We start from the raw sequence: 13,138 nt of genomic DNA, 5'->3' as shown, positions 1-13,138 counted from the left end.
GGATTATGTCTATTCTAGTTGTCAAAGGTTGAAAGCCAGAAGGTTGTCAAGCTCAAAATCCTCTTTATACAAATTGGCGTCTTATAATCAGTCAAGGGTAGCCACATCTCATAACTGAAAAGTTCCTATGATCGGGGGAAAACTGTCGGGAGAAAACTGTTCACCGGAAATTTCCGACCGGTAAAAAAAAAAAATTGGCAGACTATGATAGGCACCGACTCGGGGAAACTGCGTTAGCGGGAGCGCATGCCTTTTGGGTTTGCTTAATTGCGTTATAATGGTGTTTTTGGTTAAATTTTGCCGTCAATCCCTCGCTATGCTGCTGCGTGAGCTACTTGTGGGTGAATGGTTTTGGAGGATGAAGATAGGTGTCGGGCTTCTGGGTTATGTATGTGCGTGGTCTGAAGCCTTTGCTCCGTTATCCTTGCAGTTTCAGCCCCATAGTGATGTACTGCCAGGGAACGATTATTGCGTGGTGTTAGCGTGAGAGGTCACTGTAAGCTACTATTGAAATAAAACCTATGTCTGGCAGAAACTAAGTCAACGTTGTTCATTTCACGCGGTTTCTGAATGGAAGCTGTGGAACTACAAACAATTTGTACCGTTGAAGTTTCCTGCCTCATCTTTACTGGTCCATACAATGCAAGAACCATTGAAGACGTAAGCAATGCGTTTTTAGTGTCGCCACGCCTCAGCGTGCTCGGCAGAAAGAAACTGCCGGTGTTGACATCAGTTTCATTATACAGAAATAGAACTTTCTTACTTCTGGCTTAATATCAATCTCTGAGAAATAAATCTCGCGCTACAAACTTCGGCAAATAGCTTCCATACTTTATCAGCGTTGAGAACGGCAAATAGCTTCCATACTTTATCAGCGTTGAGAAACTCTCTGGAGTTCTTGTTTCTCGCAGAGGATTCGAACATCTTTTTTCTCATCTGATAAAGAAGGCATCTTTCCGCGGCCATCGGTCAGCAGCAGTGAAGTGCATGCAAAAAAACTGTGTCACTACTGCAGGAAGAAAACTTAGCGCACTTTCCTCAGTATGCTCATGAAATTATTTTGCGTTGCCTGCAATTTAATACATTTATTTACCGTGTTGAGCAATGAAGTCTTACAAGGGGGCAAAAATCATCTCCAACAAGAAGGTAAACTGCGCCTCCTTGATCATGTGGAACGCCAAAAATTTCCTGTTGATATTGATGGCAGCGTTTCTCAGCCAGAGGTTTTCATGGCTAGTGCAATTTTATTGCCGAAGTAGATAATATACACGTCAACACAATGGTTAAAAAACTTGCAAATGTTGACAAAGACAGGAAAACTTGGAGAGCATGTAGTAGCGAGTAAACGGTTAAGTGATATTTCAAAAACTCTTAAACTCATAGCGTCACTTCTGCTGGAACTATGAGCTGAAAAAATTTTTTTTTCCTCAGTCACCTATGCTGGATCACAGAAAAATCTATTTGAACTTTATTCTAGAAGTTTACGTCGTACAGCTCAAGCAGCTTTTCACCTTGCTCAATGAGCCGCATTCCGACTGCATCGACACGCGAGCAAACTTCTTTCAGAAAGTCTTGCGCATTCCGGGAGTCCTGGGAAGAGTAGCTGGCCACAGACTTTTCAAAAATTTTCGTCAGAATCTTGGTAGCTTTATCCGTGACGTTATCTTGCGCGGAAAAAGAAGCGTGCTCCTTGATGACATCCACAGCAGCCTTGATGGGCGACACGGCCACCTTCCCGACACCTTTCACAATTTCCCCGGCTACTTTCCCAGCTGTCTTCACGCCCTTCTTGACTATTCCAAGCAGTTTACCGAAAAAGTACTCATCAACCTGCAAGATAAACAAAAAATAAAATACATGCAGATTCATGACTCAAATTCGTAAGACTAAATAATTGCTATCACTCTTCGAGCACAAGAAAGGATTTACTACAAGCGTATAGTCCGGACCTAGATGTGTTTCGGCCTCTAGTTCCTTGCAGAAGACCGCACCTAGCAGACGACTTCAGTAACGCAGCTACATACCGATTGTTCCAGCGAAATCTTTTCGAAATTAAAAAAAAATCATTTATTGGTTAAAATAAAGTGGCGGATGTGGGCATCGATGAGACCAATGATATTGGTTAGTTGAATTATAATTTACAGATTATATTCTAATTTGCAGAATTTAGTGTTATGTGAATTTGCGACATCGCCTATACGACCGTCACTTTTCAAAAACTAAAAGAGATTTTTTTTTCTTGGTCCACTACCTCATATTTCATGTTTCACAAATGTTCGCCTAAAGAACCGGTGTAGTATGCGGTATATTAGTGACAGGAGGTTGTTTCTGCTAGTTTCTGCTTTCTGAGTTTCTAATTGCTGCTAGTTCAGATAATGCGAACACTGCAGTCTTTAATATATTTTCACCACACCTTTCATTTATGCCAGCCTTCGGGAAAACAACACAATCTATGTCATTAAGGTTTCTAATTGTGAATCTGCATATGCAAAATTTTTCGCAATGACTTCCAATTTTTTGTATTTAGCAGTAGCAAAAGATTACAGTCAGTGACCAAGTCAAAGTAATAAGAAATTGACGTTTCGAAACCCGGATGGGTTCCTTGTTCACACTGAGGCTAAAATGGCAGCGGTCGAAACTTAAGTACACAGAATATGACGTAATGACTGTATGTACACGGGTGGCGCCATCCCTTCCTTCCGGTTCATAGTATCAGGTGTCGTCTGGATGAATGATGACTCAAGCAAAAGGCGTGTCGTCAGGTTCCGCTCTTTGGAAATAATTGCGGTGTTGTCTAAGGCGATATCACGCGTTTTTTCGTGCGCGTGCTAGGCAATCGCATTGGAAGAAACTTTATGGCTATCAACATCGCGCTGATGCTCTTTCAATCTTCTGGGGAATTTTTGCGTTTCGCCTATGTAAACCTGGTTTTAATCACCGCACGGGATTCGGTAGACAACGCCGGGAAAGCGGTTATCTGGCAGAGGGTCCTTGACATTCACCAGCATACTTCGAAGTTTGATGGAAGGCACGTGTCTGATGCGTAGGTTATACTTGGCGAAAATACAGGATAAACGTCGAAACGTCAATTTGTTTTTACTTTGACTTGGTCAGTGACTGTAATCTTTTGCTTCTACTAATGCCTGACCAGACCAACTTTCGTCGAACCCTTGACTATGTATTTAGCAGTGTTACAAAATCACGTCTTGCATTAGAGGCGCACAGCGCTCGTGGATTTTATCCTCCCAATATTGTTGATGTCTGCCAGATTTCAGCTAAATTATCTCTTATACTTGCCCTAATGGGCCAGGAGCTGTATGTAAGAGGAACGCAGTAATTCATTCTTCACTGCCGAAATATTAAATTCTATTTACGGCTAATCGCAGCGTTAGCATCGAACTACCAGCTTTTACTAAGCAAACCACCAATTCCAGGCAGCACGGCACCTTCTTTGCATTATGATAACGATGACTATTGCAGTACTTTCATATCAAACTGCCAGTTTACATTAAAAGTCTCAGGGTCATATTCATGTATTAATTTTATGGGCCGCTTCTCATTCACAGTTATGTACGAACGCGAAATGTGCTAACGCCATGAATCAAGGCTGATCTACCTAAGCGCTGGATACATCATTTACCCATTACTTCTTAATGCTCACCTCGTTGTCGAGTGTCTCATCCTGCGCGAGTTCACGGGCCACGTAGCGTAGAGCTTGGCCGACGAGTATGGCTTCCGCGCCGACGGCTTTGGACTCGGCGTCGATTGGCGTCTCGAGCGCAGGATTTACCCTGCGGATCTCATACGCCGACGCTGGAAGCACACCATATGTCGGGTAAATTACCTTCAGGGATACATGGCCACAAAAGTACTCTCTTTACATATTTTGGTGCATTTCGCATCATCCCTCGTGTGAGAAGAGATTCTTTTCGTTCAATTAGAGAGGGATGTTTCTATACCTTGGTCGTAGAATCTATATCAGAGAGGGCAGCTCATATCATTATAACAGTCAGTGGTTAAAGAACCCAAACATTTAGTTATATCACATGAGCGCAGTTTAAGACATTGTTTAAGGCCCAAAGACGGAACGAGATGGCCAAAACAGCGAGAGTGCGTGCATAAGTACTGAGAGCAAATCTTGTAGTAGTGTCGTCCGGCAGTTGTAATGCTTATTCGGCAATGTCACCGTATGTCGTCACATCTCATTGGAGGAACGTGCTAGCCAAGCGAGCGACGCTGCGACAAGTATGCGCTCAAATTTTCTAACGGTTCCTCGTCACGACCCAGTCTAGGTAGATAACACATCGTTTGCAGCACATTATTCTAATTTCTTACCCCGGAAGTGAGAGCGAAAATAAGTTTTTTTTGTTATAAATAGTTTTCATCTGGGCCAGTAGCAATCAAGAGAGATCTTAAAGTTTTTTTGGTGAAACGGCTTTTCCCTTGCATATTCGAGCTACTAGCACTTGATGAGGCCTGTGCTTGCCGCTTTGTAATACATATAGAGCGTGCTTCGCTTAAGGTTTTACACAGTTAAAAAAATTTTTTGGTTAGAAGAGTGCTTTTTATGGCATATCATTACGGGCGGTGTAGAACATAAGAGTAGCGCTAACACGTGCTAACTAGCAGACTGGTTAAATAAAATTGAACAGTTAACTTTTAGCTATTACTTTTAGGCTTCTTAATTATTGATAGGCCTGTAGCCAACCGTAAGTAAAATCCATTTGAGTTTTTTTATTTGAAAAACGCATTTACCCTTCGCGCTGTGGCGCAACAAATGTTGCCTACATCGCGGAAAATCGCGGAAAGAAGCATGCAGGCAAAGCAACCTCTCCAGAGCACGTAACACGTCGAAATAGCCAAAATTTGTTTGGCCACGGTGCCTTGGGTTACGGCGTTTGTGAAAGCTTGGAAACTGATTTTGTTTTTATTTATGGTAAACAACATGCCTTTAAATAACTAAGCAGCCTAACAGTAAGTTTTAAAAAGTGAATTACTGAATATAGGTTGACCATCCTTCTAGGTAGCTCGTCCTGGCTGTACTCTGATGTGCTACACGGCTGATAATGCTGTGCCGAAAAAACCGCTCTTCTAAACAAAACATTCTAGTTTTCAAAACTGTGTGAAGCCTTAGATGAAACATCCTCTATACTGCTAACAAATTCTGATAAAAAGGCTTTACTTCTCTAGGCATCCCCAGCGCTTCCTTTGGGCAGAAGCTGTTGATGGAGATCGCTTTCGAGAGTGCCGTACGTTGTGGTTGTCCACATGCCGCTCACAGGTAACCGCAGCGGGTTTGTTATCGCCGCGCTATAGGCAAGAATATACGCAACGAGCACAACGAATTTTCCCCAGAGCTGCGTTTCCGCCTAAGTCGCGAAGGTACCAGTTATTTTAGAGTATCTTCGTTTTGCAGAATAAAAGCATACGCAGTGAATTTTCCATCCTCAGTCTGAATCGCTATCAAATCTGAGCTAAGAGGTCGTTTGGTCTCTACTCTCTAGTGCAAACTGTCAGCTTGTCACGATGTTTTAAATTTTTTTAATCGACTTGAATGCTGGCTACCAGCTTCTGTACTCACCTACAACGAAGCAAAGAGCGCATAATGCAGCCAAGGTTGTCTTTATCGTGCCTGCAGAAAATATTTGCAGTGAGAAGGCATTCGATAGTTAAAATACGCATTGTTATGTTCTTTTGAATTAGAGTCCACATGGATGCTGAGTATAAGGGAACACGAATCAAGTATTTCAAATCTTCTTTCACAATAGAGGACCCGCGTTTGCATGCTTCAAGACATTAGACATCTAGGTAAATCTTGAAATATGGGAGTGTTTCCGCCTCCTCAAGAGCAAAAAGAGTGGTACTAAATCGTCTCAAGTAAAGCATTAAAGCTTTATTCAGTTATGATTCTGTGTATATATTATATTGTCCAATTCACCAGACAGCTGGGAGCTTCCTTGACAGGAAACATTTCTTTCCTGAAAAAGATAGCAGCGAAGCACACTCACCTTTTGAAGAGTCGTGTCGCAGTAACACCTTGCTTCTGCTTTCTCATATAGACAACACCCCTTTTATACTGTTATGAGCCGACGTGTATCACGTGTTCCTACCGCCAGGGCTGATAAATACCGGTGCTCAGTAAAAACCTGCAGTCAGTCGTCTTTTCCGTATGCTCTTTGAAGTGGTTCTTCAATAGCGATTAAAGCACGCATGCCAGCACACCTTCACAGACAATTGAATAAAGCACTGCTGAGTCCGTAATCACGCAGGAAGTATTTCTTACGTCCTCTCTTCAAATGCTCCATCGGCAGTGTGTGCATCGAGCTCCCGGTATTCATGACAAAGAAAGGAGGCGCCTGCTATCTTGAGCGCGATTGTTGCCCTAAGATTCAGTGTAATTTTGCTGCTGCTTTTTTGCCGATTTTGTCTAGATAAAAGAACATTGCGTGCAAATCGTGACTCTACGTCTTACATAACGGAATGCAATAGCGCTATCTATGCAATAAGGGTTTTGTGCCTGCCACTGGTACGCCGATCGTGCTACAGGTATGTCCGAGATATGCGTACGTTTCCTAGAAGAACAAAAAGATAGGCGCGTATACTTCTGTGCAATGCTCCCGTCTTTCAAAAGTATAACGACGCAGACAATACGTAAGCAGTATAAATTCTTTTTTTCTTCATCACACTGATTTCGCCCGCTAAAAGCACACACGAAAATTTGGCACAAATAATTTCATCCTCTAGAATGGTTGCCACCTTATGAGGGTGATCCCAAAAACTAGTAAGATGGAATGTGCAATGAACCCGTTTATTTTACTGCCACAAATTTTTGCGTGCCCTACTAGTGGCGGAAAAGCAAATTTCTAAGGCTTTCACACTATAGTCGAACCCCGGGCCGTAGGATCACCACATACCGAACCGGGGCTACACCATTACATGGGTAGAGTTCATCAAGGCTAACTTAAGCCAAATGGGGTACCATCCCCATAAAACCATTCGGCCAGAAGAGCCTTTCATTGCGCGCGAAACTAACAGATGCCAATGGCATTCTACCTTTCCTTCACACCAATGGTAATCAACAGTACTTCCGAAGCACATCGGGGGAACAGTGGCTCATGTTCCATCTATCCTAAAAATTGTATCTATAGTCATCCTCTTCTCTGCTCCTGCTTCCAATCATTTCACCCTCCAAAGAAATAGCTTTAAAAAGAAACAAACTGCTTTATTCAAAAATGTCTCTTTATAATCATTATGGTCGGGGACAGCGGTGTTGAGGCTTCAGCAGAATAGTGTCATGACGCAGCACAAACTGGCGCAGAGCACGTTCAGATGGGGAGGACTTGAGGCGGTCATTAATAGAGCGCAGCTCAGTAACTCGTCGCTGTTCATCACCAAAGTGAGAAGAGCAGAGAGCGAGAAGAGGTCGGTGGCGCAGGCAATGCCAGTAAGAATGGTCAATAGGCTATCGGGAGAGGCAATGACCATCGGTGAGTACCCGACCGTACTTAAAGACCACTGTGTAGTCGGAGTCATGTAGGCGTAAAGCTTAGCGACCTAGCCGGCCAGTAGGATCTTTAAGAGAGGTCAGCCAGCAGAGCGCATAATTGTCTGTGACAACCGTAAAAGGGCGGCCGTATAAATACGGGCGAAATTTGCCAACGGCGCACATGAGCGCAAAGCACTCGCGTTCCGTGATGGAGTAATTGCGCCCTGATGTAGAGAGAAGGCGGCTGGCGTAGGTGATGACAAGGTCAGAACCAGATTGCCGCTTAGAAAGGACAGCGCCGATTTCATGACAGCTGGCGTCAGTGCTGACTTCAGGGTGAGCGACCGCATCAAAGTGTGCCAAGACGGGCGACATGATGAGCTTTGAGATTAGCGCGGCAAAGGCGTTTTCTTGTAGGTGTCCCCACGCGAAAGGAGTGCTATTTTTGAGCAGATCACAGAGGGGGCGGGAGATGTCAGCAAAGCCTGGCACGAATCCACGCAAGTAGGTTTATGGTTTATGGGGGTTTAACGTCCCAAAGCGACTCAGGCTATGAGAGACGCCGTAGTGAAGGGCTCCGGGAATTTCGACCACCTAAGGTTCATTAACGTGCACTGACATCGCACAGTAGACGGGCCTCTAGAATTTCGCCTCCATCAAAAGCCACGCAAGTAGGAGCACAGCCACAGGAAGCTCCGCACGTCGTTGCTGAAACGTGGCACCTGTAAGCCTTTTACAGCTCGGATCTTAGCTGGATCAGGGTGAACACCCATAGCATCGACGACATGGCCCAAGACTGTGATCTGTCGATCCGCAAAACGGCATCAGGAGGGGTTGAGGTGCCACAAACGCGGTCTTCTCACGCTCCTAGTTATCCACTGCTATCTGCCAATAGCCGGAGCGAAGATCTATGAAGGAGAAGAATTGGGCAGCGTATAGGCAATCAAGGGCGTCGTCGATGCGCGGGGGGAGGGGGAGGGTACACGTCCTGTTTGGTTATTTTGTTCAAGTGGCGCTAGTCAACACAAAAACGCCATGAGCCATCTTTTTTCCTGAGAAGAACGACTGTCGAGGCCCAGGGGTAGCAGGACGGTTCGATAATGTTCTTATGCATATTTCTAACCTCCTCCTTGATTACCAGGCACTCAGCATTGGAGACTCGGTGTGGTAGACGACGGATAGGCGAGGCATCCCCGGGTCGATGCGGCGCTTTACCGAAAAATATTGGCCCAGCGGGCTATTATTGAGCTCAAAAATGTTCGAAAAAAAATTCGAGAAGGGCTCGAAGCTGCGCAGTTTGGGCGGGACACAGGTCTGAGGGCATCATGGTCGCGATAGCGTCCGTAAAGAGAGGTAGGCTGGCGATGGGCTGCGGGATCATGAGAAGGGGCGGTGTCGAATCTAGCGACTTGGTACAGTGCGACGGATAAGATCGTAGCAACGCAAATGGCCAGACGGGAGAATTTGAGGAGATAAGCCGAAGCTGAGGACTGGCAGAGAGAGTGCATTCGCCTTGGCGGAGGCGATGGTATAGGGCAGGGCAACGTTTCGGGTCAGCAGGAGATCGGTACTAGGCGCAACGAGGTAGTCGCCATCGGGAACTGGGGAAGAGGGTGTCAGTGCAACGAAGGAGGGGGCTTGAGATGGCAGACGAGCATAGTCTACATCGAACAAGCGGAGAGAGGGATCGACGGGCTCGGAACCTAGTCGGGGGAGCTCGAGTTGGAGGACACCCTGCGTGCATTCGATCGACCGACGGCCTTGGGTTGACGGAGAGCAGGAATTGCAGATAGAGAGTTCTTACTGGCCTGGCTGAGAGCGGGGCGAGAAGCGGCGCTGAGGGTGAGGTCGGTCAGGGTCAGACCTTATGGTTTCGCTTGGGCGGATGCCAATGAATAGTTTGCTCCTTTATTACAAATTTACTCCGCGTTGAGATATTTTCCTAAACATTTGACTAACAATGCTCCCACTTACTGATAAAGTTTCTGATAAATTTGCCATCACCCAGCTGTTCGTATTAGCTTAGCTGGGTGAGCGACAGCTCTGCTGAAACGGTTGTCCCGGTTTCGTACGCCGAGCCTGGACGTATTTCTTTTTCTTTTATCTACGAAGTTTCTGTGGAAGCTGTATAGTTTTCCTCTGCAGCCGTATGGCTTCGCTTGGGTGGATGCCAATAAGTAATTTGCTCTTTTGTTATCTTCAGATGTTGATTTTCGCAGCCCTATCATACTGATATACTTTTGCCTTTGTGCATTTTATACTTAGTATATTTTGTGCCACTGTCATCATCTTATGTAAACTCTAAATTTCGAATTTTTGTGCTTCACTGACTCTCTTGCTAGCTTATAACGCTTTTTGCATTCACCTTTGCACATTGGGTACTTGATATATGATATATTTCAAATGATATATTTCACAAAATGACTATTTCTATACCTAGCCGCCTCGGGCCGACATTGAAACAAAAAGCCGTGCTAGTATGACTGCTCGTGAAAAATGTTCCCGTGCGAGAGTGTATTTGTAACGGAAATCTGAACGACTAAATCAGCGCTGTTTCCGACGTCTCCGTAGACGCTACTTTGACTCGATATTCTAATGACATCGTCGACAATTCGTAACCAAGAGCATTTTGGGTTAGAATGTCGCCATATATACGCAGGCACTCCGCGGTAAATATAGTCCACCACAAGCAAAGTGGCCTCTGTAAGAATATAAAGGCATATTCAGCGGGCGACCAAAGTCTCTCCTATGGCGTGATTTTTTTATCAGTCCCTTACGGCACTTCAGCTTTTGCAATCTTGTCACTGGCGAGAGCCGCAGATGCCAGGGCAGCAGAATTATCACGAGTGCACTGTGACGACGGCGACACGGCGTTCAATTTTACGCCGTACACAATACACGGAAAGGAGACATGGTGCTATAACGCAATTGATACAGAGTGATGCACGTGTACAGCTGATTATCTTTATCACTGTATTTTTCCAGGAATTCTAATCCAGGGCGGCAATAAAATGCGAGCCTTTCCAAAAATTCATAGCGTTTTTGCTTCGCTTACATATTTTCTTACGGGTATACATTCCGTAACTGCTGAAGGACATTGGATGGTTTATGTGGTTTAACGTACTAAAGCGACTCAGGCTATAGGGGACGCCGTAGTCAAGGGCACCTGAAATTTAGACCACCTAGGCCTCTTTGACGTGCACTTACATCGCACAATACACGGGCCTCTAGAATTTCGCCTCCACCAAACTTCGACAGCCGCGGCCGGGATCGAACTCGCACCTTTCGGGTCAGTAGCCGAGCGCCATCACCACTGAGGCACCTCGGCGGCCTCAAAAGACATTAAGTGAAGTGAAAAATCTTTTGGGGGCTTCTTCCCAATAATCAGCTGTTCGCTCTTGTAAGGACCTTTTATATCAAAAGTCTTGTTGCTGACTTCATTCATTTCACTATATAAAAAATTCTAGCCGTCGTTTTTCTTTATTTCATTCGGAGCATTCCGCGCTCTCTAACTGCGACTAGCTGCTTAGGCGGAAAAATATTGATGATATTCCACTGAGGTTTATATTATCTACCTTCTAAGCGACAGCCGTCGTTCTTGAAAGCACCTAAATTGATCCCGCTGCAGTGACATAGCTAAGAGGGATACAAAGCCGAAATTTGTGCTGTTGAAGCTTAACAATTTAACAATTTTTTAAATGATACACTAGGTGACCGCTTTTCTTGCTTATGAAAGGATGTGTACAGGCAGGTCCTGTGGCTGTCTGGCTGTCACTCCGGCGATATTCGACAGCAGTGCGGCCGCCATGCACGCTGAAAATTTCTTGTCACTGGAAGCGCCCAGCAAAGTCGTTTTCAAAAAATGTTTTTTATGATCCTCTAAGGTTTAAAATGCGCATTTTCTTTATGAATACGTACGACTCCAATAAGACGTGTTACCAATATAATACAGTTTACCACAGAAGGCACGTTTCGGGTGTGTAGCCATTACTCCATTGTGAAAGATTGTTAATGCGGAGAGTAGTAAACTCCCACCAGCATATTTAAAACGTTTTGCGCTATGCCATGTAGTGATTTTAAATCATCACAGATATTTATTGTAAAAATCGCGATGTATCACGGCGGTCTGGTCTTCTGATTTGCAGAGGGAGGTGGACATCATGCAATAATCGATAATGAACGAATTTTGCCTGTTGTAATTTTTTATAATAGTTTAATTGCAGATACTGCAATCCACAAAAGATTTTGGGGAGGATTAAAAAGCAACATAGCAGTACATAAACGCAGGCCACAAAACACAATGATAAAGAAGTACATTTCTTTCATGATAACACCAACAACGTCGTTATTCTATAAAACGTCGCATAAAAGTAAGCGGCACCTTTGAGCTTGAAAAAAATCATGAGAAATTAGGAGCAAATAAGGACATGGAAGGCTGTATAACTTCGATATTAAGTTATTCCTTTCTATTACGGTCCTCGGAAAAAAATTTAATGTTTAAAATAATCGTTTTTTACGCACAATAGTGTCATGTTAGTTGATCACTTGGCCTTGTGGAATATCCAGAAGAGAATATAATTATATCAGAAAGGTTAACATGCCCAGAGAGGCAAATGTTCCTCTATAAGCTGATACATGAACTTTAGTCGAGAAACTCGCTTACGCTCTGTTAGTGCGGGCAAGTTGGCTCGTTTTAAAAGCGCTCTAACTGAGGTGCGGAATAAGTTATTGTAAATGAAGGGAACTGCTATTCTCTCCACTTGTTGGAGATTGCATAAAGGAATCACAAATAACGGCTGGGTATTCTAGTACTAGACATATTATTGTGTTATATGCTATTAAGCAAACGGGGCATGTGGACAGTTTTAAGGCTCTCCGGAGAAAAAAAAACATTTTAGAGTAGCTATTAGTGGTAACTTTATGTGTTGATTCAATTTGACGTTTTTAGCTATCCACAGGCCAAGGTATTTGTGTTCTGTTAACTCAGGTATAAAATGTCGTTAACCATATAATTCAATTTCAGCTTACTCTTTTCATGAGTAATGCACATAAAAACGGCTTTCTCAAAATGCCGACATCTGTCATACGTCTCACCAGGAAACGACCTTCTGAAATGCATCATTTAACAATATTCCATCAGAAGGGCTTTCTATTTCTAATCGCAAAACACAATAATCTTAATAGAATAATAATTTTACGGGAAGCTCATTTACAACCTCATCTATATAGAGAAGAAAAAGAACAGGCCCAAGAACCGAGCCCTGGCTGACGCCAGAGTAAAGAGAAAGACCGTCAGAGTCGTGAATTCTAAAATGAAAGAAGATAATCTTAGCTCAGTAGGTAGACCGACTGCTCGAGAGAAACGGTGGTCCCGGGTTCCAACCTTTTACCAGGATAAATTTTTCCTTAACTACGTACGAAGTTTCTGTGGAAGCTGTATAGATTTTATTTGTAGCGGTATGGCTGCCTTTGCGTGGATGCCAGTGAGGAATTCGCTTCTTTTTACAAATGTACTCGCATTGGGGGATGCACCTAAAAACATTTAACCAACTCGTTGAGTTTCATTTGCCTCACTGTATATATACCAAATTTTCTCGTTTGCGTAGCATCGTCACTGAAATCACGTTTGCTGCTTCTCCGTCAGAAAATAAA

At 43.9% G+C, this 13,138-nt stretch overlaps 1 protein-coding gene across 1 annotated transcript; it reads right to left on the bottom strand.

The window, feature by feature from the left end:
• Positions 1–1,447: 1,447 nt before the first annotated feature.
• Positions 1,448–7,861, bottom strand: LOC144123940 (uncharacterized). Its single transcript, XM_077656651.1, has 4 exons — positions 7,657–7,861; positions 5,582–5,632; positions 3,662–3,813; positions 1,448–1,830 (listed from the first exon to the last, which is right to left on the bottom strand). The coding sequence occupies exons 1-4, from the start codon at positions 7,859–7,861 to the stop codon at positions 1,474–1,476; spliced, it is 765 nt and encodes a 254-aa protein (XP_077512777.1). The 3' UTR covers positions 1,448–1,473.
• Between the last annotated feature and the right edge of the window lie 5,277 nt (positions 7,862–13,138).

The sequence above is a fragment of the Amblyomma americanum genome, chromosome 3 (genome assembly GCF_052857255.1).
Source record: "Amblyomma americanum isolate KBUSLIRL-KWMA chromosome 3, ASM5285725v1, whole genome shotgun sequence".
Classification (NCBI taxonomy): Eukaryota; Metazoa; Arthropoda; class Arachnida; order Ixodida; family Ixodidae; genus Amblyomma; species Amblyomma americanum.
The sequence above is the reverse complement of the archived record's forward strand: the minus strand, read 5'-3'. Positions and strand labels throughout refer to the sequence as shown.